Source organism: Echinops telfairi, unplaced genomic scaffold, assembly GCF_000313985.2.
Source record: "Echinops telfairi isolate 266 unplaced genomic scaffold, ASM31398v2 ScPeMD7_7406;HRSCAF=8444, whole genome shotgun sequence".
Taxonomy (NCBI): Eukaryota; Metazoa; Chordata; class Mammalia; order Afrosoricida; family Tenrecidae; genus Echinops; species Echinops telfairi.
In genome coordinates this window covers 4,547,349-4,574,815 of record NW_022111306.1, presented here as the reverse complement: position 1 = coordinate 4,574,815, position 27,467 = coordinate 4,547,349, and the positions used below count along the sequence as shown (strand labels likewise).

The 27,467-nt window shown below is 43.9% G+C and overlaps 2 protein-coding genes, 1 non-coding gene and 1 pseudogene across 4 annotated transcripts in view; 3 read left to right on the top strand and 1 right to left on the bottom strand.

The window, feature by feature from the left end:
• Nucleotides 1-4,273: 4,273 nt before the first annotated feature.
• On the top strand, nucleotides 4,274-12,674 carry ETFBKMT (electron transfer flavoprotein subunit beta lysine methyltransferase). 2 transcript variants are annotated; one of them, XM_045296392.1, is made up of 4 exons: nucleotides 4,274-4,345; nucleotides 7,674-8,150; nucleotides 10,538-10,668; nucleotides 11,459-12,674. In XM_045296392.1, exons 2-4 carry the CDS (start codon nucleotides 7,828-7,830, stop codon nucleotides 11,800-11,802), a joined length of 798 nt encoding a protein of 265 aa, XP_045152327.1. In that variant the 5' UTR covers nucleotides 4,274-4,345; nucleotides 7,674-7,827; the 3' UTR covers nucleotides 11,803-12,674. The 2 variants fall into 2 exon arrangements, with proteins under 2 accessions (XP_045152327.1, XP_012859469.1); XM_013004015.2 differs by lacking the exon at nucleotides 4,274-4,345 and adding an exon at nucleotides 5,036-5,086.
• An 867-nt stretch (nucleotides 12,675-13,541) lies between these two features.
• Nucleotides 13,542-13,706, top strand: LOC115871809. Its single transcript, XR_004047489.1, has one exon. It is a non-coding gene; the product is annotated as a U1 spliceosomal RNA (small nuclear RNA).
• A 4,166-nt stretch (nucleotides 13,707-17,872) lies between these two features.
• Nucleotides 17,873-27,467, bottom strand: part of AMN1 (antagonist of mitotic exit network 1 homolog) — a 74,308-nt gene continuing 64,713 nt past the window's right edge. Inside the window, exon 7 of the mRNA XM_004700005.4 lies at nucleotides 17,873-18,364. Coding sequence (XP_004700062.1) covers nucleotides 18,291-18,364 — 74 coding nt within the window. The 3' untranslated portion in view covers nucleotides 17,873-18,290. The remainder of the gene's footprint in view (nucleotides 18,365-27,467) is intronic.
• LOC115871799 overlaps nucleotides 22,256-27,467 on the top strand; it is a 6,031-nt pseudogene continuing 819 nt past the window's right edge.

Genomic DNA, 27,467 nt, shown 5'->3' with positions numbered 1-27,467 from the left:
CTCCCTGAGGAACTCTTTATAGAGTCCAGTAGGTAGCTGGGAACAAGGCAGGTGGTTATGAAAGGAATTCCTGTCCATCCAGGGTGGCTGGTCTACAATGTAGAACTCACTTGCTTTTAGTAGGGGTGGTGCACTAGGGCTCACAGAGCAGGGCTATTCAGGGGCTTTGTACCTGGCCACCGGGTGGATGAGGTTGGGGGATGACCCGGAGGCTGTGGGGGAAATGGGAGGATCCTAACCTTTCTCCTCTTAGGCAGAGTGCTGGTCCTGAGCCAGAGGGGCTGGCTATGCCCCTGCTGTCTCAGGCCAGCCAACAATAGCTTCATCAATCTCTTTTCTGGTCCCTTTAGTTCAGTTTTTTTGCCCAGTTGGTATTCAATCCACTTTTCTATATTTTCTCTGAAGCTCAGGTTTCCAGGTTTATCATCCTCTCTGCTTTATCTGGCCTCTTCTGTTGTGGTTGGAGCAGGTCTCTGTAGTGAGTCAGCCTAATGTGCCATCTTGCTAGAAACCTCCCAGCGGGTGTGTGTCAAACGATGCATCATTCTCCGTGAGGGCATAGGTTTTTCTTGACAATGGTTAGACAGAATTTTTTTCTTTTTTTCTTTTTTTTAGATAGAAATTCTAACTGCAGATCTCCTTATGGCTAACACCTCTATTTTCAGGGCAATCTTTCGTGATTAAGTTAGCAGACTATGTACAGAAAATGCAGCAATAAATAGAACAGACAAAACCGTAACATTCAATAACCACGTGGAAATAACTTATAGGGAACTACAAATACAAGCCACCACATTCAGAGAGTACCTCACACCTCTGAGAAGGACTGAGAGGAAAAGACTGGAGCTTGCACATCTAACGGGAGGGAATAAGGTTAACATGAAACAATCATTTTGGAAAATGATTTGACAGATTTTTTCTCATGGAATCCAGACTTTCTGGAGTCATTGAAGCTTGACAGCTCCCTGAAACTATTGCCCTGAGTCAATCTTTAAACGCTAAACTAAAACTGGCCCTGAAGTCATCTTTACACCAAACAACAGTTCAGCAGAACTAGGAAAGAATGTTTGTCTTGAGTCCTGTGCTCACTGAAAGAATTACCTGGTTGTAATTGAACAACAGCCACTCAGAAGGTTAGAGGAACAACTTAGGGGGCAGTGAGTTTATGGGAATGATGGTAAAACAATTTGGAAAAGGATATTGAAAAAAGTAGTCCAGCCTGGTGACAATTCAAGGTCATTGAATTGTATCCCTACGGGCTAATTTAGCGTGCCTGTGTGTGGCAACATTGCGGGAGGGAAACTGCTTTTTCCCAGTTTGAGATTTCCAGTTTTTCAGGTTAATTTATTTTTAACCATTTTAGTTCCAAGCCACCTTTGGCCTACGGGAAGCTTAACAACACCTAGATGGTGGCTGGGTCCTAGTGAGTTGAAGATTCCCATGCTTCTCTGGAAGTGCCAACCCTTCCATAGTGAACTGGTGTGATGGGGCCAGCTCTTAGAATGACGCAGGGACGCTGTTAATCAACATACCAGACATATAACATCATCTAAGATTTAGATGACTGGAAATCCCAAACGGAGTATTCTGGAACAGCATGTCCCAGTCCCCTGCCTTGCAGTAAAAACCCCTTTTTCAGCTCAGCCACTAGGTCTGGGCTTCAGACTTAGGAAGTTGGTAAGACAGGCCGAAAAGGTGGGAGCCGGGCGTGCAGGCCCCTGGGAGCAGCAGTCCCATGTGCTGCAAAGTCCGGGATGGCTGGCCAGTACAGGTTAAACTCACGATAGCTGTTTCCTTCTTTAATCATGGCAAAACCTACTTTTGGTCACATGGTTTGGGGACATAACTTGCTTGATTTGCGAAGCAGGTGGGAGGTAGCCAATCCTGCTGTTTCCTTGTTTCTCAAATCGTCCTGGCTGAACGATGACAGCCAACCCCAGACACTTGTTGCCAGCAACCCAGGCCCAACAGCAGGCTCCTCTGTATCAGCGGTCATGGAGATGGCTCCGAACCTGGCAACATTTAGTTTGATCAGACAGATGGCTTGATGAAAGACAGTAACTCAAGGAAGAGGCAGTGGCTGCAAACTACACGTTTGTCGTTGTCAGGCGCCATCAAGTCCATTTTTTGTTGCCGGGAACCAGGGTCTGAGGTTGCCTGTTGCTGTTTCAGCTGAAGACAAACCAGGTTGATTTGAGAAATTCTAAGTTTATTCTAAGAGCCCTCATGGTGTCGTGGTTAAGTCGGGCTGTTAACTGCAAGATCAGTCGTTTGAAACCACCAGCCCCTCTGAGGGAGAAAGATGAGACTTTGTATTCCTTCCTGCCCAGCGTTACCATCTCTGAAACCCAGAGGAGCAGTTCTATTCTCTCCCACAGGGCCACTAGGAGGCAGCAGTGAAGTGATAGCAATGAGTGAGTTCAAGTTGATTCTGAGACAGAAGGAGCTCACTCCTTCTGGGGTTTGTTATCTCCAAACTGCTTTAAAAGCCAGTGAAAATAAAGCAAGTGACATGCTCTAAATTATGTGACAAAACACAGGCTTTGCAATTATAGCAGACAGTGATTAGCAAGTTTTGCAATCATCATAGGATCCAGTGGTTATTCCAAACAATGTGACAAAAAGTGCAGGTTTTGCAATAATCATAAGAAATGATCCATACCTACATTTCTCTTGGGGTCAGCAGACCACCATCCCCTGAAGCCTCACATCCCGCAGTGTATCTGAATGGGGGATGCTTTGTGCCTGGCTACTCATCTGAACTGACTTGCTTACCTCCTTCCTGAGTTGGAACATCCCTCCTAATTGAGCATAAAAGGAATTTTATAGAGCAAGGGAGGGGATTATAATAGTTTGTCTTTCTTAAAAATATATATATTATAAATATATATAATAAAATATATAATAAAAATATATTATAAATATTATAAATATAAATTATATATATTATAAATACAGCATAGTTTAATATTTTCTAGTATTTCTAGCGTTTTTTATTAACAGCTGGCTAACTTTTTAACCCTTCCTTCATTTTGATGCAGAATGCCCCAGATGACAGACAAATCGCTAAGCCAAACCACTGCCATTGGCTCAATTCCGACTCACAGTGTTTGAGGCCCTAAAGTCTTCAAGGGAGCAGCCAGACTCATCTTTCTCTAAGGTGGGTGTGAACTGCCGACCTTTGGGTTAGCAGTCCTTTCTGTGGTGTCATAAGGAACTGGAAAGAAGAAACACAAATTCACATGTTTGCTGCAAGGGCAGTTTGACAGCAAGAAGCTGAAGCTCTCTAGAAAGCCCCAAACATCAAACTTCTGCGTTCAAAAGTGGCAAGCCAAGCCCTCCTGCCAGACTTTGCTCTGCCTGCGCACAGCTGGTCCTTGCCCACCTGGCCACCAAGCGGCAGCTTGTAGGCAGATGGCGCCCTGTAGACAACAAAGGCTTTGATGAATCCTCGAAGGCACTAGGAGTGTGAAAAATGAGAACAGTGGCCAAGCCTGACGGTGTCATGGCAAAACCCTCACGGTGAAAACCAAGAGCCCTTTGAAGACAACACGGTTTTCCTATAACCTGGGCGAAAAGTTTGAAGAAGTACAGCAGATGGCAGAAAAACTCAGACGGTCTGCAACATTACCGACTGAGCGTTGGTCCCACCCCAGGAGTGGGATGGGCAGGAGAGCACAATCACGGACACCGGGAAGACGGAGAATTAGTGGTGGAATGTGTGGTGAACAAAGCCACCTGTACTCGGAACTATGGAAAAGTAGAATAAAAATTTTGTCATCATTTGGACAAGAATTAGGATCCAGTGGTTATTCCAACAATGTGACAAAAAGTGCAGGTTTTGCAATAATCATAAGAAATGATCCATCGATACCCCACCCCCCACCCCAGGTAGCCAGAACAGGGCAGTGCAGCCAGAGGCATTGTGAATGCCTGCTGCTTCCTCCCCCAGTCAGAATATTGTGGCTGTCAGGTGCCGTCTAGTTGGTTCACACGGCACCCACGTGTCCAACAGGATGAAACCCGGCCCAGTCCTGTCCCGTCTTCACAATTAAGGACTACGCTTGCGCCCATTGTTGCAGTCGATGCATCTCATCCAGAGTCCTCCTCTTTTTCAGTGCCCTCGATCTACCAAGCATGATGCCCTTGCCTAATCCTTGCCCTTGCCTCCTGATCACATGTACAACACATGTGACACAGAGCCTTAGCAACCTCACTTCAACCTCATTCTGGTGGACTACTTCCCGGAGGAGCTGGCTCTTCTTTCGGCAGCCCACAGCGGTTTCCCTGGCCTTCGCCAACACCAGAGTTCTCTTCTTTGGTCTTCCTTTGTTCTTCTCTGCAGGTATGTGCATCCAGCACCCGGACTTCATGCTGTGCTCTGGTCTCAGACCCCAAACTCAAGAGATTGTAAGATGGAGAAGAGAAACCCGGAGAGGTGCATGGGATAGAGAGATAGATAGGTAGGTAGGTGGGTGGGCGGGCGGGCGGATGGATGGATGGATGGATGGATAGATAGATAAATGATAGATAGAGAGATGGAAAGTTAAATAAAGGGAGTCCCTCTGGCTTTGGGGCTTGAGACCACACAACTAGTCTGTGCTTCGAGCTGTTGGGGAAGACTTTTCAAAGGACCTTAAGATAAGGGTGGGGGTGAGGTGCAGGAGGGGGTCTGATTCAGCCCCTGCGGTCCGCTAAGCATTGGGCTGCTAAGGGCAAGGTCCGCAGTCCGAAGGTTCCAGCAACCCTCCAGAGAGAGAGCCAGCCTTTCTCCTTCCGTACTGAGTACAAGCTCTGCAAGTCACAGAGGCAGTTCTACGAAGCTCTTGCTGGCAGAGTTTGGGTTAATGTCGCAGCGAGGGAAGGGGACCCGTGGGCGTGGCTCTCTCTGCCCCTTTAAGGCATTGTGGGGGTGGGGGTGGGAGAAGGCGCGGCTGAGAAAGGGGCGGGACCCGCACTGCGCACCGCCCCCCTGCTCCCCGTGCAGGGGAGAGGAGCGGGAGGGGAGGGGCTAGAGAACGCCCGCTGGGGAGCCCGGACAACCGCCCCGAGCTCTACCGCCCGAGCCCAGCGTTGGAAACGTCAGGTAAGAAGCGGAGCCCCGTGCCTGTCCCTTTAAGACCCACTCCCAGCCCGCCTTTGGCGGCGAGAGGAAAAGGAGGACTTACGAGATGGTCTTCCAAGCTTCCGGAGCTTAGCTTTCTCTCTCTCTAGCGTTTCTATCAATTAACGTCTGTGCCAAGTGCCCCCGCATAATCACACACGTCCTAACCGAGGCGTCACTGGTGCTTGGACGGGAGGAGAAGGCGTCGGTCCAGGTGGCATGCCCACATTCAAAGTAGTCTCGTCCGTGCTCTGCGCCCTTGTCCAAGCTTAGATTGCAGGAGCAGGGCTAACTCCGTGGAGGCTGGGGCGGAAGCTACGGGAGGGGTCGGCGGTTTACCCCCTGGCCGCGCTGTGGAAGAAAGCCGGCGGGGCAAACCCGGCGGGGCAGTTGTACTGTGTAGCTGCCTGGAGGGCAGCGAGCAACCGGGATAACCTGGAACTGCGTAAGGGAATTTGTGTCACGTGATGCCAGGCTGCTACAAACCCTTTTGGTCTGTAGCCAATGTCTTATTCCAGTGCATAAACCCCACACACAAACCCACGGCTCTGGAATGTGACGCATGCCAACCAGTTAGAACAGAGTGGAAGTGCTCCTCCCCACGGCTTCCAGGGCTGTACTCTTTATGGAAGCAGATAGCGCAGCCGCTGGTGGGCTCAGTGGCCAACCTCCTGGTTAGCGGCCTAACACTTAGCCCAGGCAGCACTAGTGCCTAACGGTAGAATAATTAACATACACGGAAAGTCTAGTCTGAGTTTGCACACTAGTGCACACAAATAGCACTTGGGAGCTGTGTTTGGACATTTGAGTTGGTAGCCTGGGTTTCAAAGGTGGGAGCTAACACATAAATATGTGTAATTCTGAGTTATCTTGAGAAATGAGGCTATCTGGCTTCTTGTAAATAAAGGGCACCGGTTTATTGGTTCCTTTGGACTTTTGACACTGCACTGAGCTGCTAACTACAAGGTCAGCAGTTCAAAACCCCCAGCCACTCCGTGGGAGAAAGAGGCTTCCTACAACCCTGAAGATGGACAGCTTCAGAAATCCTCCGGAGCAGTTCTGTTCTGCCCTATAGGGTCACTTTGAGTTGGATTTGACTCCATGAAAGTGAGAGAGAGAGAGAGAGAGTACATCTGTTATCTCACCACCAGTCTGCCACCCTCATGTATGTCACCAGTCTGGCTCCGAGGGCACCTGAGTCTTCATCGATTTGATGGCAGTGAGGGTTTGTTTGTTTGGGAGGGACTTAGGTGACTGTTGTGAGCTGTTGAGTCAGTTCCACTGCATAGCAGCCCTGCAGGACAGAACAGAACGCGAACTGCCCCATGGCGTTTCCCAGGCTGTCATCTGTGGGAAAGCAGATTCCCTGTCTTTCTTCTGAGGAGCAGTGGGTGGGTTCAAACCACCAACCTTCCAGTTAGCAGCTCACTGCTTAACCCTAGTGCCACCAGGATACTTTCTGAGTGACTAAGACCATTTAGGGCATTTATATAGAACAGGTGAGAGGGCCCACATAATTCGGTTTAGTTTTAGTGTTTAAGATGCCCGTCCTTACTACTACGTGTTCTTATCAAGGTGGTGCCCCACTTGGAGCAAGCCTTTTCAGCTCAGGCTTGGTCAATCAAGTTGAATCATTAATGTTTATAGAAAGAGATTTGGCATGATAGTTTATCCTTCTGTTACATTTCAATCTTCAACATTTTCTTTTAAAGATTGATTACCTTGATGTTTGGACACAGCAATCTTTTATTGAAATATGGTATAATGTGTAAACCTCTGCCCCGCAGATAGCTGCAATTTAACTCCACAACCTTTGTCTATACTTCCTCAAGGCTTGTTTGCCTTGTTACCTGTGCTATCCCACCATTAGAATATAAGCTTCACGAGGACAGGAGTTCCCAGTTGCCAAGCACAGTGCTTGCTTAAAGGTCAGTGATTTGTTTAATGTATGAGAGGACTTTAAAGGTATAATTTGTTTCATGCAACAGGCTACTTCTGAGGATTTCCCCTCAAATCCATTGTTTATATAACTGCTCTTAAAATACATTATTGGAAATATATTCCTTTGTAAAATTACCATCGTTTAAAGATTCCAAAGAAAAAGCAAACCCACTGCCATCGATCGAGTCGGTCCCACTTACAGCTCCCCTGTGTGCATCTTTATGAGAGCAGAGAGCCTAAAGCAGGGGTCCTCGAACTTTTTAAGCAGGGGGCCAGTTCACTGTCCCTCAGACCTGTTGGAGGGCTGGACTATAGTTAAAAAAAAACTATGAACAAATTCTTATGCACACTGCACATTTTGAAGTAAAAAAACAAACGGGGCAAAAACACCAGGCGGGCCGGATAAATGTCTTCCGCAGGCCGCATGTGGCCCACGGGCCCCAGTTTGAGGACGCCTGTTGCAGAGCATTTGGTAGGTTTGAACTGCCATCTCAACACATCTCAACCATAAGGATGCCTTTTGAAGGGGCTTCCCTAAATGGATGGCCCAGAGCTTTGGTCTGAATTGAACTTGTGAATCGTCAGATCCAGAAAGTACCCTGTCATATTTTTTTTTATCTTGTAATAGGATCTGGCAGTGTTGGTCAGCCTTGCTTCTGTTTTTAGAAGCCCAGCGAGCCCTGTGGACATCAGTTCGGAAGCCAAGTCCCTGTTCATTTCCCACGAGGAGCAACCCTTTTTAACAGCGATTCTGACAGAACCTGTGTTTTGGAAGAAGACTGATGGCTTTGAGCCTACATTGGAAAGTATGTGCACTATTTCCCAGGAACTTCTGCAGTCTTCGGAGGGCTGCGAGCAGCCGGGATCTTCCCTTGATTCCCTGGGGCCACTACCCTTGCCGAGGAGTTCGGTGCTTTTTGCACCCTGAGATGAAAGCTTTTCTGGAGGAGAACACTGAAGTCACCAGTGGTGGCAGCCTCACCCCTGAAATCCAGTTGCGGCTTTTGACTCCCAGATGCAAGTTCTGGTGGGAACGCGCTGACCTGTGGCCCTACAGTGATCCGTACTGGGCTGTCTACTGGCCAGGAGGCCAAGCCCTGTCCAGGTACAGCCCTCATTAAAAATGGGGTCTTTCACAGATGTGCTTTTTTTTTTTTCATCTCCCACCCAACTCTTCATTCTCCTCTCTCTGTTCACAAAGGAAAAAACACAGCAAAAGGCAAAAATACTTCTTTTCTGATTTAGGGCAGTTACACCAACATTTTTTGTTCTGTTTTCTTTCTTGTTTTGTTGCATAGCTTCATCTTCTACTTCAGGCTTTCAAGATATTTGCCCCAAATAGTTTACTCCTTAAGAGAAATCCTAGATCAGTGGTTCTCCACTTTCCTCATGCTGCGACCCTTTAATGCAGTTCCTCATGGTGTGGTGACCTCGCAACCACAAAATTATTTTCGTTGCTATTTCATAATTGTAATTTTGTTACTGTTATGAATCGGGCAACCCCTGTGAAAGGGTTGTTCGACCCCCCAAAGGGGTCTCAACTCACAGGTTGAGAACTGCTGTCCTAGGGCCATCTGCCACCAAGATCCTACAGAGTGATGCATGGGGCAGAAACACACACATGTTCTCAAGCTTAAGGGCCATAATGTGTGGCCAGTGCCGACTTCTCAGGTTCCCTCAGGCCGGACCTAAACACCCACTGGCCCTTCAGCTTTTCTAGGTCAGGCCTGAGAGTGTTGCTCCTGACTTTCATCACAGGAAGCCCTGCACTTGAAGTTTTTTGGTTTTTTTTAAGTGACCAATGTTGGGTTTATTTGCACTTGAAGTTTTTTAAGGGGTCCTTCCCCACCCTCCTTAATTGCAAAGTATGTTTTCTCACATATCCGTGCTATGCTTTTATGAAGACAGAGCTATTGAAACAAAGGCAGGGGCGATCAGTATTCAATCTGGTCTTTGCCCTTCGACAGCTGAGTCACCCTATCTGCTTAATGCTGTGAGGCTATGGAGCTGTGAAGACAAAAGGAGCTAAAGGCTTCTCTTTCACAAGGATGGTCTGACCTTGAGAGTAAATGTTGTATGTTGTTTTAAATGTACAGCACAGGCATAGATCTTTATGGGGAATCCCAAGGGCAGAAAAGTTTTCCAGGTTCTACTAAGCAATTCCAACTCTGGTTGTGGTGTTGCCAAACCTTCAAGCTCTAATTTGTTACATCGTAAGTATTTTGTAAATGCTGAGTTTTAGTGGTATCTATTAGAATGGCTATTTGTCAAATCTGAATATAAACATAATCAATATGCATCAGACTGAATCAGAAGGTAGAAATAGGTGACTGCAGATTGTCTTGCTTGGCCTGTATTCGTAGACTGTGTGGTGGTGGTTCTTACTTAGTGCTGATATTCAGCAGCCCTGGTAGCAGAGTGGATTAGGCCTTGGGCTGCTGAGGACAAGAGGAGCACTTGGAAACCACTAGCTGTTCTGAGGGGAAGGAGAGGCTTGGCTTTGGGCTCTGGAAAAGATCCAGTCTCAGAGACCCACAGGGGCAGCTCCACTCTGCCCTCCAGGGCCCCCGGGAGGCAGAGCCAACTTAGTGGCAGTGAGCGTTGCTAACATTTAAATACCTAAGAGGTGAGAAGTTTCTTGTTAAAATCAACTTGGTTTTGAAAAACAGGGAGATCTGATAACCCTGGATCTCAGAGTGGCAGCAGCAAGCTGAAGATGAGTAGCAACTGGCTCTTTAGACATTTAACCATGTACATCTATTCCTCCTGCACCATGGTTCCCCCTATTCTGTTGACCTCCAGTTCTGAGGTCAAGTGTTGGCTAACACTTAGGGTTTCAATGGTATCCCACCCATCTTCAGTTCTTTGGTAACTAGCTGTCCTTGGACTACATTTTGGACATTAGTTGTACATTGTCAGAGAAGTTGTAATGCAATCAGTAAAAATCACTCTATGGTGAACAGTCAACAGGAGACCAGGGACTTGATAGCTAGCTTGTTTAGTCCTGATCATTTTTCTGTTTGTCTTCCATTGGCATGGTAATTTCTGGATCACAGTAAGTACTCAATGGGAGAACGATGAGGCTGTCTGCTCCCATAAAGATTTAAAGTCTCAAGGGTCTCTGACTTGGGATTAATTCAGTGGCTATGAGACTGGCTTTGGAGAGGAAGTACTCGATCCTTTTTTTATCCGGACTTGGAAGGCATGATTATTCAGTTGAGTGGAATGGCTTACTGTTCATACTTGCTGAGGAGCAAAGCCCAGCTGACTCCATTTGCTCCTGCTTATTTTCTCCAGCTCTGAAAATGGACATTATGTCTCCCTCCAGCCACAATACTTGCCAAGGTTGGATCGAGGTCTTCGGCTTGGTTCCATTACTTTATTGTCTAGCCAACCCCAAGACAGTGTTAATTATTATTATTTTGACACCTCTTACTGTACTTTGCTGTGCAATCATTCTAATTCTTCCATCTATCTCTCTTTCTAATTTAGGTATCTTCTGGATAATCCTGACATTGTCAAAGGAAAATCTGTGTTAGAGCTTGGAAGTGGATGTGGAGCCACAGCCATTGCTGCTAAAATGAGTGGGGCATCAAGGATATTGGCCAATGACATAGACCCTAGTAAGGATTTCATATTTAAAGTTCATTTTTTTTCCTTCTTTTTTGCCCTGCCAGGAAATATATGCACCGTTGTCATCACAGGGCAGCTTATTGCCACGTGTGTTTTGTATCCTGAGGTTGTGAGCTTATGTTGAGTGAGTGGGGCATTCTCTGTGGGAATCCGATGAGGCCTGAGTGGAAGGTTCATTTACCCCCGAGGATTTCCATGTGTTTCTGCCAGGCATCCCAGAGTGATGCCAACCTGGGACCACTAACTAGTAATTTCCGGCTAGGAATTTCTTGAAATAGGTCAGTGGTATTTATTTGACTCAAGACTCAAGTGACGATAGGCCGGTGTCATTGGGGGAAGATTTTTATTTCATTAGAGCTCAAACTGAGGCAGATAAGCTTGAATTAAAAACCATTTTTTTTTCTCATCCACCCTTTCACTGACGGTCCCTTTGGAAATCTTTATTTCATTCAGGGGCCTCCTTCTACCTCATTGCCTTCTCAAGCCCAAAACCTGTGTCACTGGCTGCCATATAGCTGTAACAAACCGAACTTCCTGGCTATTGAGAACAGCAAAATCCCTGAGATCTTAATATTCCAAGATGTTTTTAATGTTTGATTTTGGAAATGGCAGTAAGAAGATTATATTCACATTACCTGTAGACATCTTTGAAAAACAATTTTCCACCAAAAGGGGAGAAAAAGATATTGATAGGAAATTTTCAAAATTATTCCAACCAATCACTAAAAACTATAGTGACCTGGCGTATACTCATTCATTATGTGTTTGTTTTTATTGAAGTTGCAGGAATGGCCATTACACTGAACTGTGAATTGAACCAGCTGAATCCTTTTCCCATTTTAACCAAAAACATTTTGGATTTGAAACAAGATACATGGGACGTTGTTCTCCTTGGAGATATGTTTTATGACCAGGACCTTGCAGACGCTCTTCATCAATGGCTGAAGAAATGCTTTCAGACTCACAAAACTCAAATACTGATTGGTGATCCAGGGCGACCCCAGTTCAGTGGACACAGCATTCAGAATCAACTGCACAGAGTGGTCGAATATTCACTTCCGGAGTCTACCAGGCAGGACAACAATGGATTGACAACAAGCGCAGTGTGGGATTTTCAGCCTTGAGGTCACCGAGTGCTCCCATGTGTGGATCTAGCTGTGTCTGGTTTTAACCCTAAACATTGCCACTGTCAGGATCATCTCCAGTTAAAGACTGTTCATTCCTGTTAAAGTGGCACGTCTTGTTTCCAAACTGTGTGGGCTGAAGGCTTTGTCAGCCTTTGTTGTGGAACTGCGTCTGCACCTCCTTTTGGGCCAATTACACATATCTGTTTCTGCAGTTTTCCTGCAGTAGGAATATGATGGCACATCACTTAGTGGTGATGACATGTAACTTTAAGTAGAAGAGAGAAGTTGGAAAATTGTAGCAGAACCTATTTCTAAAGTTGAGGACAACTATGATGTCTTGGAATAAAACAAAATTAAAAAATATAGATGAATTCTGTATTTTAAAAAATTGGTGACTATAAACTATGTAGTTAATAAAATACATTATCCCAGGGCTTTAGAGTTAGGCAGCTCTATCACTTTTAGCTGGGATTTTGAAGGCTAAACTGTCCAAGCTTTAATTTCCTTGTCTGAAGAATGGCAATAACACTCACTAAACCCCACTTTAAAGCATTTTTGCATTGAGTGAAAGGATATGCCAGGTGCCTAATATAACATGTAGTACCCAGCAGAACCTTAATTAAGGAACTGTGGAGGCATGGTGGTTAAAGAGATCATCAAAAGGTCAGCTGTTCAAACCCACCAACACTCCCGTGGGAGAAAGATGTGGCAGTCTGCTTCTTTGGAACTCACTCTATGGCAGTAGGATTGTTTTTGGTTTAGGGCCTTAAATTGTCCCTGGATGGTACAGATGGTTAACATGCTCAACTGCTAGCCCAGAGGTTGGAGGTTTGAGCCCACCCAGAGGCTCCTCAAGGAGCCTAGGTAACACAGAGGTTAAGCACTCAATTGCTAGCTAAAAGGTCAGTAGTTTGAACCCACTAGCCACCCCATGGAAGAAGTGGCAGTTGGCTTCCATAAAGTTGCCTTGGAAATCCAATGGGCTTGGTGATTGCTGACAAAACAGCATTGAAAACTCTGTGTAGTACAGCTCTACTCTGACACAGAATCAGTGGCAATTAGTTAGAGCTTTAGTTAACAAGCAATGCAAAAACTGATTGTAGACTTACTTTCTTAGATATTCTATGATACCTCTTTATGGCTTACCAAGTTTAGCTAAAAAGTGGTTTGCCTCGTTTGCATACCCCAGGTTATCAGGATCTTATACGTGTGTATCAATAAAAACTAGCAAGTGAAAAAACAAAATTGCAAAGGAGTGTATATCGTATGCCACCTGCTTTGGATTGAACTGTGTCCCCCACAAAACTAACTGCTATGCCTGTGGTTATAATCTCATTTGGGAATGGATTGTCTTTGTTCTGTAACTGAGCCAGGATCAGTGGAGAGTGTGTCTTGAGTCAATTTCTTCTGAGATAGAAACAAGTCAACTAGAGGAGCAGAAGAGGGGTAAGATAAATGTGTCAAGACACATGGAGATCTCTAAGGAACCAGGAAACCAAAGTGGAAGAGACAGGCCTTCCTCCAGAGAGAAATTCTTCCTTAAGAGCTGCTGCCCCAGATTCGACTTCTAGCCTCCTAAACTACAGGAGAAGGGTTATGACCTGGACTCTAGTCCCAGAATATCCTGCAAAGAGTAGAAGGATCATGACCTGGACTCTAGTCCTAGAATATCCTGCAAAGAGTAGAAGGATCATGACCTGGACTCTAGTGCCAGAATATCCTGCAAAGAGTAGAAGGATCATACCTGGCAGGGGAGACACCAGGATCACAAAGGCGGTTTTCCCAGGGCGAGGCTCATCCATTGCACTCCGGATGTGCTGACCCCTGCGATTTCCCCTAATGTGGGAAACTCGACTGCATACTTTGTGGTAGTGGGGGGACTGCGTTCACGCTCTCCTCTTTTAAAAAAAAAAGAAAAGTAAAAGCAAAGAGTAGAAGGGGAAAAAATGTGGAAAGAAAGGTCATAAAACATTTGATGAGGGATAAAACTATCCTACCAGCCAGATACAGACTGGTGGAACTCCTGAGCTGTAGCCCTTCGTCTTCTTTCCGGTCTGGAACCAAACTGACCCTCACAGCTCATTTTTCAGCCAAACAATAGGTCTACAAGCAGAACAGTGACAAGAAAGTATGAAAAAAAAAATATGTAAAAGTATGACTATCCTAGAGTCAACAACCATTTGAGAGCAAAAGGGCAGCCTTGGCCTAAGGACAAAGTCCAGAAGGTTAGAGAAGGAGGAAGGGAAACAGGAAATCAGAGAGGAAGTAGGATGTGATGTTATATTGTGGAGATTACAATATATGAGATGAAACAAAATGTATATGAATGGTTGAATGGGAAACTGATTTTTTTGGTAAACTTTCACTCAATTCACAAAAAAATTAAAAAACCAGGACACCCTATGAAGCACATAGAGTTTAGTCTGCCACACATGGAGGATTGACTTGAAGGCCACTGGTTGGTCTTGCAGGCATTTCTCAACCGTGATTTCAGTGCACTGGACACATAACACCAGGAGGGCCCATGCACTAGGAAGGGCTCAAGTGAAAGGTACATGTGGGCTACAGGACCTTTGTTGGTTTGTGCTCTGCCCTCCCTGGCCACCTAAACTACCCTATCTGTACAATGTGATTACATGGTTGTGCAACGTGTAAGTCTCTGGCTATCTATCTTGTTTCTCTTTTCATCACCATATTACTTAGGTTTTCTGTGCCCTGGCATAGCTTCTTTTTGTTCTCCTCTCCAAACTTTTCCATTATACACACCAGACTCTGTTTTGAATAAAATTGATATCCCCATACTGTCAAATCAATTAAAAGGAACAGAAGAAATGGTAAAGTGAAAGAGTTCAGTGGTCAGCTTGAGAAGCCAAAGCAAAGTATTAGATTGTGTGGAAACCTAGATTTAGAAAACCAAAAGGGAAGAACACACTGGATATTTCGCACACTGAAAGAACTAGAGAAAAAGTTCAGCGTGGGTAGTCTAATTTAAGTGTCGTATTATTTCTCTGACGAGCCACAGGGCAAGGCTATTCACTCTTATTTTCCAACACTTGGAACGTTCAGTTCTGCTGTAAAGGTAACAAAAGTATCGATGCATAATGCTAGGGACAAAACAAACCCATGACCATTGAACTGATTTTGATTCCTAGCGATCCTACAGGACGGTAGAACCGCTCCCTAGGGTTTAAAGACCATCACTCTTTAAAGGCACTTTGGGGCTTGTGCTTAATTCTAGCCTCAAATTACACTTAGTTCTTATAAGTTTAATGCTTGCCCTCATGAAGAGTTCACTGAAGATATGGTTGTTATAGCAAGGTGTGATGAAGAAATTAAGGTGGAGGGAGGGGAAGCGGAGAGGGAAGGGGGGAAAAAAGAAAAAAGAAAGAAAAATGAGCTGATTCCAGGAGCCCAAGTGGAAAGTGAGTGTTTTGAGAATGATGAGGGCAACGAATGTATAAGTTTGCTTTACACAATTGATGTATGTGTGGATTGTGATAAGAGTTGTATGAGCCCCAATAAAATGATAAAAATAAAGAAAAATTAAGATATGCCTGGCTATCTGAAAGAATTGCATCTGGAGTCTTAAAGGCATGTTTTCAAACAAGCAGCCATCTAAGTGAGCCATCAACTAAGTCCACATGGGAGAAGCACACCAGCCTATGTGATCCAAGGATTGTAAATAATAAAATCCAAATCTAAAGGAGGGAATAGCATCAGAGCTTAAATTGTGAACACTTGGTTTGCAGAAGGTTCTGGATGACAGTGAAAGCCTAAAGTCCATTTTCAGGGTCCACACATGATTTAGCCTCCAGGAAATCCCTTCTGATCATAGTTGAGGGGTGTGAATAGCCCTGTTACCAGACAGAAAACATGACAGATGTAATTTGGTCAAAATGTAACATCTTATCATTTGACCCATTTTAAAGCTGTTTCAGTTAAAAAAAAAGAAAAGGTGAGCGGGAAATACAAGTGGATTAAGCCCTTGGGGAATACCATATCACCATGGACCAGGCGTGTCAATAGCTTTGCTATAATGCAGAAAGCATTGGAAAGTGAATTGTTGCAGATGCAGGTAGGTTAAAAGTCAGCACCCTACCATTTGTTCTCCTTTTGATCCACTTAGATTTGTTCTAGTTTTAATATTCTCTGCTTTTTTATTGTGGTTTTTATCGGTTTTTGTTCTTTGTTTTATCATTTTGATATTCTTGTTAGTTTTTACTTGCTTGTTTATAGATGCTTTTCTGTATATGAAATCCAGGATGGATAGATCTATTGACACAGTAACTGGATTAATGGTTCTTGCAGGCAGTGCAGGAAAGTGGGGAGCTAATAAAGATGAGGATGAGAATGAAGAAAATGTTCTAAAATTGATTGTGGAGATAATTGTACAATACTTCTTGATTGAACTATTGTACAATAGGATTGAACTATTGGATTGTATGATATGTGAATTATATGCCAATAAAACTGTTCAAAATAACCAAAAAGTAATAATTTGGAAATGAAGTTCAAATGAAACAGATCTTTATAGTGACAAAGAGCCACGTCTTTCTCCTGAAGATCAGCTAGTAGATTTGAACCACAGACCCTGGGCTAGCAGCTCACAGCTTATCGCATAGTGCCACCCTTTGATGCTCTGTGCCAGAAGGAATTTCTTCTTTCTTTACTCACTAATTCAGTAAATAGTAGAGGGCTCATTAAATACCAGCACGGTTCAAGGCCCTGGGAGATACGGGAGTGAACAAAAGGGTCAAAGCCTGGTCTTCAGGAGCTAATATTTAGAATGAGGAAATCAATAGAGAAAATAAACATGGATTTGGGATGGTAGGAGGCAAGCAGGCCAAGGTGAAGGGACTATTGGGGTGGGGATTAGGTACTGACATTTTAAACAGGGTGGTAAAGAATAGTTAATACAGCAATCATAAAAAATACAAGAAGATTCAGCTGCAGCTTGCTTTAGGAAGTGTCGACCTTTTCAGATCCCGAGGGTCGCTGCACATTAGGTCTTAACAGTTTTACAAGGCAGGGGGCTATTGATTTTTTCAGTTATTTGATATTAAGTTTATTGACTTTGTAGAATAATGTCACAAGTGGAACAGGCCTTACCCACATAAACATATATCCATTGGGGGCAGTGCCACGAAGCTACGTCTACATTAAACTCACTGCCATTGAGTAGAGGCCAACTCAGAGCGACCCTATAGGAGAGGGTAGAACTGCCCCTGTGAGGTTCCCAGATTGTAACTCTTTTTTGTTTTAAAGTTTTACTGGCATAGAATTCACATATATTATTAAATAGTTCAATCACATCAACACTATCTCTTTATGGGGTAGAAAGCCTTGTCTTTCTCCCTTGGAATTGGCTGGTAGTTTTGAACTGCTGACCTTGTGGTTAGCAGCCCAATGCATAACCACTACGCCACCAGGGCTCCTTCTACAGGATAAGATGCCCCATTTATTAAGTAATTAATAGTAAGGAGAAGAGGTAGATATATAAGTCCCAACCCCCAACCATGCACAATAAACTTAACCGTACCACATAGCTTGTTTATTCCTCCATTACAGTCAGTAGAGGAAATAGAGGGTTCCAGTGAACAGGCTCATGGGCAGGGATTATGCTGAATCTGGGGGTTAGTTTAAGCGCAGTAAAAACTTGAGACAATTTTGCGATTACAGAAGAGTAAACACATTTCATTTGAAACAGTGCAGTGTGAAACCAATACAGTGTCAGCGTATAAACTCTGAAGTATTTTGCATCGACTGCTTTTAAGACATTTCCAAATGCCTTTTAACCTAGTGAGGAAGGTCATGGGTGAACAGCTCGTGTTTGGGAAGAAGCGCTCTAAGGGTCACAGAAATACGAGGCTGGACCAGGGCCTCCGTGACAGTCAGATGTGGTATGACATCAGGGGTTATAACATGAAACTATGCGATTTCTTTGTTTCATTGAAAGAATAAATGATGTAAAGAATTTGCAAGTCTGATATTCAGCTTTGCTCTTGGCAAATGGGCATTTAAATACCATGAGAAAGGTAAGAGCCAGAAAATATCTAGGAAAGCCAACTATGCTTTAAGAAATACCCTTTATTTAAAATTCTAAAGGTCATCTATATTGGTAAAATTCTCTTTTGACAACTCAAATACCTAGGATGGGGAAGGAAATGTTAAGAGAAAACAGATAATTTAGAAACCTTGCTACTTAAGAAATAAAACATAATCCTCCTTCCCCAATAGATCAGAAGTCATGCTAGGATTACCCTTTAAAAACAATGACATATTAAACAAATATAGAATAATAGCACTTTCAAATGTTTAAGAGCCTAGTTAATGTCAAAGCACAAAGCATGTACATCCTGGGATTTAGCTGGTTAGCTGAGGGTTATAATACAGTCATGTTAAATTAAGTAAAATGCCAATCTCTGTAGACTGTTGTCTCCTGGGAAAGTAGTATGAAGAGCGCAGTTTGGTAGGCTTCAGTAGCATCAGTAGACAGTCCATGTCACTTGCTTTAGCTTTTTTGGGCCTACTAATTGTTCCAAGACTTCTCTTGAATGATCTATAAAATAAAACAATGAAAATACATAATTCACAGTCATCAAAGATAATTAGTTTTCCTAGACTGGAACATGTACACTGGTACAGGTAGGAGCTCTTGACACACGGAATCCAGGACAGATAAGCCCCTCAGGAACAATAATGGGAGTAGTGATGGCCTGAGAGTTGGGGGGAACGTGGGGAGAAGGAAAAGAAAGGGAGAACTGATCACAATGATTGCAGTATAATCGCCCCCCTCCACCCCAAGGGGATGAACAACAGAAATGTGGGTGAAGGGAGGTTGCGAACAGTGTAAAATATGAAAATAATAACTTATAATTTATCAAGGAGTCAGAAGAGTGGGGAGGGAAAAAAGACCAGCTGATACCAAGGGCTCAAGTAGAAAGAAAGTTTTTAAAATGATGATGGCAACATATGTACAAATATGCTTGATACAATTGTGTTAGTCTGGATTGACTAGAGAAACAAATTCCTAGACACTCATGTGTATATAGAGTTCTATATACAAGAGCAATTGAATATTGAGAAAACATCCCAGCCCAGTCAGCCCATATGTCCGATACCAATCTATAAATCCTCTTTAGACTCACACAACATATGCAATGATGCTGAATGCAGGAAGATCATAGGCCAGTGGGCAGGAAATATTGTGGATTCAGTGGCGGTGTAAGCATCTTAGCACTGGCAGGGGTCTCCACGTGGTTACTTCAGCTCCAGGGCTCTAGAGTAGCTCCATGTGCCTTCTCAACAGGAATATCTCCCAGGGAGTGAGTGTGTCCCACCTCCAGTTAGCTTTTTATCTCCTTAGTGCCTCTAAATGAGATCATCAAGCTGTGACCTGATTGACAGGCTAACCTCTACCCCTTTGCTCTTAATATTCTCAAATTAACTACCACAACAATTGATGTATGGGTTGTTATAAGAGCTGTAAGAGTCCCCAATAAAATGACTTATTAAAAAAAGATATTTAGTTTCCTCATTTGTAAATGGAAATGATAACTATTATATCTCATACGGTTCTCTTAAACAATCAAATGAAATAATATATAATGCATAGTACACAAGCAAATAAAACATTTATTTAATGATAGCCCTCTCCCTGTTGGCTGGAGTGCTCATCTCAAACTAATTCTTTTAAATATAGTCATTTATTGTTTTCTCTGTGATTTCAATACTCAGAGAATATGGGAGTCACTGTACCACTCACCTATACATCATTCAGGGCCTTGGAAAGAAACAGATGACACACTAACATGGGGCAACTGAAGGTGTTTACTGAGGGTACTGTTTACCAATGTGGAAACTAAGCTAAAGACAGCCAGCAGTGCGGGAAGCTGCAATATGCCTGAGAGGTTGGGCAGGGAACAGTTACCGAGACATGACAAGGTGACCTGTAGTTGAGCAGTTGTTGTAACCATGTCATACAGTGCTACCAATAGAGCATGACTTTTTAAAGAGATAACTACGATATGAATGTACTATAATTTAACCAATCCTTATTACTGGACAGTTAGATGGTTTCGATTTTTCAACAAAGTTGTCTAGAAGTGATTTTAATATGGTTTTCATCTTTTTAAAGTCAGATTTATAAGATCTCTTAATATTTGAATTAGAAAAATTAATGATAAAAAATTTAAGAATTTCATAAGTGATAAACTTGTTCTAAAGATATGACCTATGTTGTACATACTTGTGTTTTTTCCAACCCAGCCTTGGAAATTCTCTAGTGCAATGGCTTTTAGAATTACAGATTCCACACACTAATTTTATAAGGAGGGGTGGAGGATTAGATGGTAGACCCTACGTATGACTACTATATTTTATTTTAATCTTTTTAAGGTTTCCAAAGCTGTATATCTTTATTTATTTTCTGAGTTTACAATAAGTTTATTTATAGTCACTAAACACTGAAAACAACTCAAGTGTGAATGATTCAATAAACTTGGTACATCCACACAATTGAATGCTCTCAAAACTCATTGTGACTCTATTTTATTTTAAGCAAAATGAAAATAAACAAAACATCAACTAACTTTATCACACAACGATGAAAGGACATTTCAATATTAAAATAGTAAAGATACCAACCCAGAGCAAAGAATCATCTTTTCTAAAAAGAGGACTTGAGAAATATGTAGTGACATTGGCCTCATATTAGTGAAACTGTCACATGCCAGCTCGAGTCTCAGTGCTCACTTTGACAAGGACAAAGTGACAGTTCACTTGCAGATGAGGAATCAATCGGATTCTATAATCAAATGACTGAATAGGATGATAGAGTACTGTCATACCCTAATTCTGGCTTAATGTCTGTAAGAATGTAATTTTCAAATCTGAATGAACGGGTTCTGTTGCTATGGCCCAGCCAGGCCTTCTGGAATTCACTAGGCACAACACACAGAAAGCCAGGCTCAGTAACAACAAGGAGCGTACAATGAGCCCTCCAGATCACATCTGGTCAAACCAGAGAGGAAGGTGGTACTTCTGATCCAATCTTACATACTTACTATGTGGTCCCATATCCTCAGTGCCTGAAATGCAAAACTGGATAAAAGATGTTATCATTTACTAAAGCAGAACTTATGATTCAGAATCAACTTGATGGCAGTGAATTTTTTTGATTTACAGAGGAACCCTAGTGGCATGTTGGTTACATAGTGGGCTGCGATCTGCAAGGTCTGCGGCTCGAAACCACCAGCAGCTCCTGGGAGAAGATGGGGCTGCTTTCTACCCCCACAAACAGTTACAGTCTCAGAAACTCACAGGGACAGTTCTACCTGCCCTGTTGGGTCACTAGAACTCATTACTGACACCATGGCAGTGAGTTTGTTTGTTTGTTTGTTTATTGTTTGTAGAACCGAACAACTGGCTCTCTGATGGTTGCGACGGGGAAATGGGAGCTGTCCGTTTTAGATACTTTCTTATGCATCAAGTCTTTGCTATGTCAAAAGACTTTTCTTCCTGTGCTCACAACATACAAGACGTAAGAGAGGGCTTCAAAACGTTAGTGGAAAAATTCCTTATCTTTAAAAAAAATTATTTTTTAATTCCATTTTTCCACAAAATTTTCTAAGCTCCCTCATCTTCGATTTAAACAAACAAACACTATTTCTCCAGTGTAATGTTTCATTCACAATAGACGCTACTGAAACTCACACATCAGATAACAACTTCTGGTGATAGAAATGCACAGTTTAACTTTAACATCATTATGGGAGAAAAAAAGAAAATGGTGCATTACAGGCATGAATAAATAATAATTTTTAACATAAGAAGCCAATTAGTTCTTCAGCTAAGGGAGATAAAATGAAGACTAAAATTTTTAGCAAATTGGAAGATGAATATATCCATCAACACGCTCATTTAAAAGTCACACAGCACATTAGGAAGGAGAGAGGCAAGAAACTAGAGAGAGCTAATATCAGAGCTCTTCAAACTTCTCTGCAGCAAAACAATCACCAAAATAAAACAACTCAGGCATGGAAAGACAGGGTAGAACTGCCCCTGTGAGTTTCTAAGACTCTAACTCTTTGTGGGAGTAGAAAGCCATGTCGTTCTCTCAAAACAACCATAATTGGTGAAGATAATAAAAACAAAACAACAAACAAACACCAGCCACTTCAAATCTCTACAAACTGTCCAGAGTGCATGTAGAGGGTTTAAAAAAGTCAGTGGAAAAACAGAATGTAAAGATTATAGAACTTTCCCACCATGAATGTTTTTGAAGCACCCTTGTAGAGACAATGAAAATATTTATTCAAAAACAATCTACTGGTACAAATGCGCTTTACACAATTGATGTGTGTATGGATTGCGATAACAGTTGTATGAGCCCCTAATAAAATGTTTAAAAAACAAAACAAAACAATCTACTGGTGTGCATCAGGAGAAGATGCTGGACCCCAAGGAGAACGGCCTGATGGAGCTACTAGGTTATGAGCACATGGAAGATGAAATGTTCCCTCCTTCATCACGTCTAGCCTCTCCCGGGGGAGGAGACAGTGAGATTGCTGGGCCTGATGAAGAGTTAGAGAAGAGCATGTGTTCCCAGGCCTCAAAGAGCAGTTCAGAGGAATATACCTAAGCTGGATGCTCAGAGGTTAATTTCAGAGCAAGGGCTTGCAACCCGAAGGAAGGGTTCGATAAGACAAAACTCAAAGGTAAAGGTCATGAGGCGGAAGACTTGAAGGACCTAATCAGACACAGGGAGCGCTGGGCACAGGCTATTCCCTAGACTGCACTTGGAGGATTTGGTGACAGAAATAAAACGGAAGTTCAGACCTGTTTAAAAGGAATCCAACTTGATCTCTCAATTTTACATGAAGATTTTATTAGCGATAAAGATGAAGTAGAGGAAAATAGTGACCGTGATATACCTATCACGATTTAAAGCCCTTTATTGAAATACCCTAATGTTTAAAATCTAACCAGCTAATCTTAGCTTCTGTAATTTTTGCTTAGGCTTAACTCAGTTGGACTTCCCTGGTCATGGTGACCGATTTTGGAATCAACAGTGACGAAAACACCATACTAAAACAACCGCAAACTTTGGAAATTCCCCAAACCCTCCCACCTGAAGTAAGCATGTGTGTGTAATGATTGACTGTGTAAAGTCACACACCCCTCCCCGCTGTGTGTGGTTTTATGGTTCATAAGCTAAGCGTTATACTGTACTGGGGCCAGAGACTTTGAGTGACAGCTGACTCCCCTTGGCCGCCTTTGAATAAAAGGTTCTCTTTGAATAAAAGGTTCTCATTTGATGTATTTGGTGTGGCTTTGACTGTCTCGGAAACCGGGGACAACATATGGGGGCTTGTCTGGGACAGTCAAGCCCACCACCATGTGAGGGAGCAACCTCCCTGCTGGGCCGCCCTGTGCGTTTATCCTGAGCTCTGTGGCGCTGCTTCACAGAGACCAAGCGTACTCAAGAGAAGCACTTTTCGCTTACGCTGTGCTGTGTGGGGAAACTTTGTATTTCCTTGGTTGGTTTCTTCTTGGGTGGGAATGTTAAACTCTGAAAGAAGTATGTAAGTGGGAATGAGTGTAACTGATTACAGTCCTCTGTCATTTGGTCCGTGTGACTTCACAGCCCTGGCTACGGAGTCTGCTTGGGGTCCCACCTGATCCCCTGGTTACACTGCAAGACCTAATAGGATTCCCTCTCCTTGGAGAGTGGACCAGAACTGGGGTATATACAGTTACACCTGAGTCTGAATGCATCTCAAGTGACTGCGAGGGTCATGGACAGGGGACCATCTGCTTGGTCTCCTTTTGTGTGTCCTCCAGGGCAGTTAGAGAGAATTCTCTTTTATAGATGCAACTGTCGTCCCTTCAACAGTTTGAGCAGTTCCTTAGTGCTTTTGCATGGTATCCTTGTCCCTTCCTCGATTCCCCTGGCTCTTTATTCTCCCTCCTTGAGGAGTTTTTCTTAGAGGGAAATATTGTTGACTACAAACCTCTATTTTATGTATTCTATCTTGTTCTATAGTCCCAGTTGTGTTCCTTAGGCTGCTAGGAATTATTTTGCCCTCAGACTAGCCATAGCGGCCCCAAAAGAGTAGACTAAGTGGCTGTGAATTTCTTTGAGCTTGATATATATCTTTAGCTGTCTGCACCTTCTGGCTATTAATTGCTTGTGGACCACTTACAATTGCCAGGGTGGCAACAGGGCTTTCCTGCCAGTTGTGAGTTCCCGTCAGAGGTGCTATACTTCCCACTTGTCCCGAGATGTCAGAAGGGAAGCCGGGAGGGCTAAAGTGAAAGGTTTACTTTTGTTAAAATTCAAGGAGCTGCTGGAACAATCCAGGAGTGTCCCATTACCACTGAAAGACTTGTAGATTTGGGTCATAAGCAAGTTACTCATTCCTTTTTCCAGATTGCCCTTATCCTCTGCGGGGAGAGTTTGATTGCACAAACTGGGAGCCACCATTTCTCTCCATCCCGTAGAACAAAGTGGGGAGGAGGTTGGGAGGGGACCACCCTCCAGTTAGCAATAACTCCCCCTGGCTGGAAAATATGTACTTCATGAATCAATACACCCTTTCCACCCTCCACCCCCCATCCCAGTGAGCCCATTATTAGATGCCTTAATTACAGAGTCCCCAGGAGTTTGTGGGGAATTGAATCCTCCCAGTTTGGTAATGCACAGACCTCCAATGGCAGTAAACCGACTCACCATAGCAACCCGTTTGAGTAAAACAATAACCACGAACCAAGCTGCTTGGCAAGGGATCACGCCCCATATGCAAAAACTGTTGGAGGCAGGCATCCTCATGCCATGCAAGTCGGCTTGGGATACTCCACGATTGCCAGTCTAGAAACCAGGAACCAACGACTATCGACCTGTCCAAGATTTAAGAGAGGTAAATAAACGTGTAGAGGTTATTCATGCCATAGTCCCAAACCCCTCTCCTCTCCGCAGTTTAGTTCCTCCAAACACCAGGTTTATATGGTTTAGACTTGCAGAAAGGGGGCGCTTGAGAGCAGGGGGAAGACTATAAAGAACATTCAAGATTGACTGCAGTCGCTGTTTGGCTCCCTAAGGAAGTGGCAGTTCTGCACTGCCCTGGGCATCAAAAACCTCAGTGCCACTGGAAACAGGGCGGCTGCCATGCCACTGGAAACAGGGCGGCTGCCAAACAGCCAGAGAGGCGGCCTAAGGTCCAGTCCCATTGGTGTCCATCCGTTCAGCAATGACCTTCCCACCCCCTCCACTCCCGGACTGTCCAGTCCATACAGAAGAGGAAGAAAAGAAGCATCGTCTCAGGAGAGCCATTACAGCCCCTCTGGATGGCAATCACTAACAAATGGGCAACTGTCAGTACCACATGCCCTGGGGCAGACCCTCCTGCAGAACCTCCATTCAGTCATACATCTGCAAGAGGCGAAGATGAAGGCTCTTTTATCGCCTGGGTTTGCCAGCCCCTAATCTAACCCAGCTGTCACAAGATGTTGCCTCCAGGGGCTGAGCTTGTGAATGCCAAGAAAAAACTTTCCTGGGTTTTGGGGAAAGGGGTCTCCAGGAGAAAAGTGGGAAATTAATTTAACTGACGTAGCTCCTCCGGCTTAGGGAGCTAGGTATCTATTGGTTCTGGAGACACCTTCTCAGAGTGGACGGAAGCCTTTGGTACCTGTAAAGAGATTGCCTTAGTGGTTGCAAAGAAACTGCTGCATGGAATTATCTCTAGGTATGGACTGCCACTAGCTGTCGGATCACATAATGGTCCTAGCTTTGTGTCCCAGGTGGTGACCCAAGCCCTAGGTATAAAATGGAAACTGCATTGTGCCTATAGACTTCAGAGTTCTGGTCAGGTTGAAAGAATGAATAGGACTTTAAAGACCACCCTAACAAAGCTTATTTTAGAGATTGGGGGAAAATGGCCTGACCCAGTGCCATTGGCTCCCGAGCAAGGTGTCCTCCGTACCAGGAAAGTTTCACTCCTTATGAAATTATGCTTGGGAAACCCTTGCCGCTTTTACCCCAGGTATGGGACCAGAAATTGGCAGAGATTCAGAACTATTCACTTATAAGACATTTACAGTCTCTCCAACAGGTTCAGCAAAGCCATCCATACCCACATACGTGAACATTTTGTGCCTTCCTCCCTTTCCACCACTCACAACTTTTGCCCGAGAGATCAGGTGTAATTAAGATGCATCGGGCAAATGAAGGACTTGGCATGGACCATTAACAGTCATTTGGACCACCCTGGCGGCCCTCAAGTAGCCAGAGTGCCCGCTTGGATCCAACACTCTGGAACAAAGGCAGCACCCCAAGGATGGGAAGAAACCAAGCAGGATTGGTCTCAGCCTCTCAGGCTAAAACTTCCGTGTGTATCACACTAGTATTATTAGGACTGGAAGCAGGAGGAGGAGGATTTCCTGCAACTGGCCCAAATCCGAGTACTATAAGAAATTGCCCAGAGGGGGTAGATACTTACATGCACTCTTCATGCTACAAGGGCCAAACCCCCGAAGTATCAAATTATTGTGGAATGACTGGAGGGTACAAAGATTAACCAGTTGTCAGAGAGGCAGGGCCACAGGCCTCAAGAACCCTGCTTGTTGGACATATCAAACCCAATTAGGGCTGTTGGAGGGGGAAGAGGCGACAGATGAGGCATGAAAATGGGATGCCTAGCAGGCTGTAGAGAAATTAAATGAACGCAACAAGGTCCCTGAGTACAAATCCATGCAGCACAAGCTCCATGTTGGAATCATTCAAAATCCCTACCAGAGGGTATTAGAGACCATAGGACAGGGTATAAACACCATACCACCACTTGTTGGGCTGCTTACCTTTCAGCAATATGGGGTATGTAGTTGTACCGGCCCCTGAAGGAACCTACAGTTTTACCACCCCTTTGAGCACAGAACCTCGCTCACTCACTCCTATGCTTTCAGGAATTGGGCTCTCGTGGGAATTTAATTTAACTTGTACTAGTGGAAGAGGAAATGTTACCATAAATCTCCCGTTGCCCGATGAACGGTGTTCCTTTAAGCTTACTTTAACACAAAACACTTGTGCCACAAAAGGCACTTATTTCCTATGTGGGAATACCACCTACAATGCTGGAGAAAGAATGAAACCTGTTTGTGTGGACTTGTTTTTGTAACACCCACAGTCCATCTCTTCCGGGAGGCCACGTTTGAGGCTTACATTCAGTCCAACTTGCACGGAGGAAGAGGGGAGCGGGCCCGGCAATAGCAGGGATTGGTGCGGTGGTGGGTGCGGGGCAGGGTCATGAGGATTAGGAATATTATTATCAAAGCTTCAATCCTTAAATGAGGATATGAATGAGGGGGGGGATACTATATTGCCCTTCAAAGTCAACTCAACAAATTGGCAGTGTAGTCCTCCAAAACCGCTGAGTTTTGCTTGATGAAGGGGGAACATGGGTAGCATTGGGAGAAAAGTCTTGCTATTATTTAAATGTATCCAACATAGTAACAGATAAAGTAAAACTGTTAAAGGAGAGAATTAGGGCTAGGACAGTGGCTTTAGAAACCTCTGGATGGGGCTGGGGAGCTTTGGGCTCCATATTGTCCTGGGTCGTCCTATTGGCAGGACCCATATTAGCTTCGTTAGTTACAGGCACCATCGT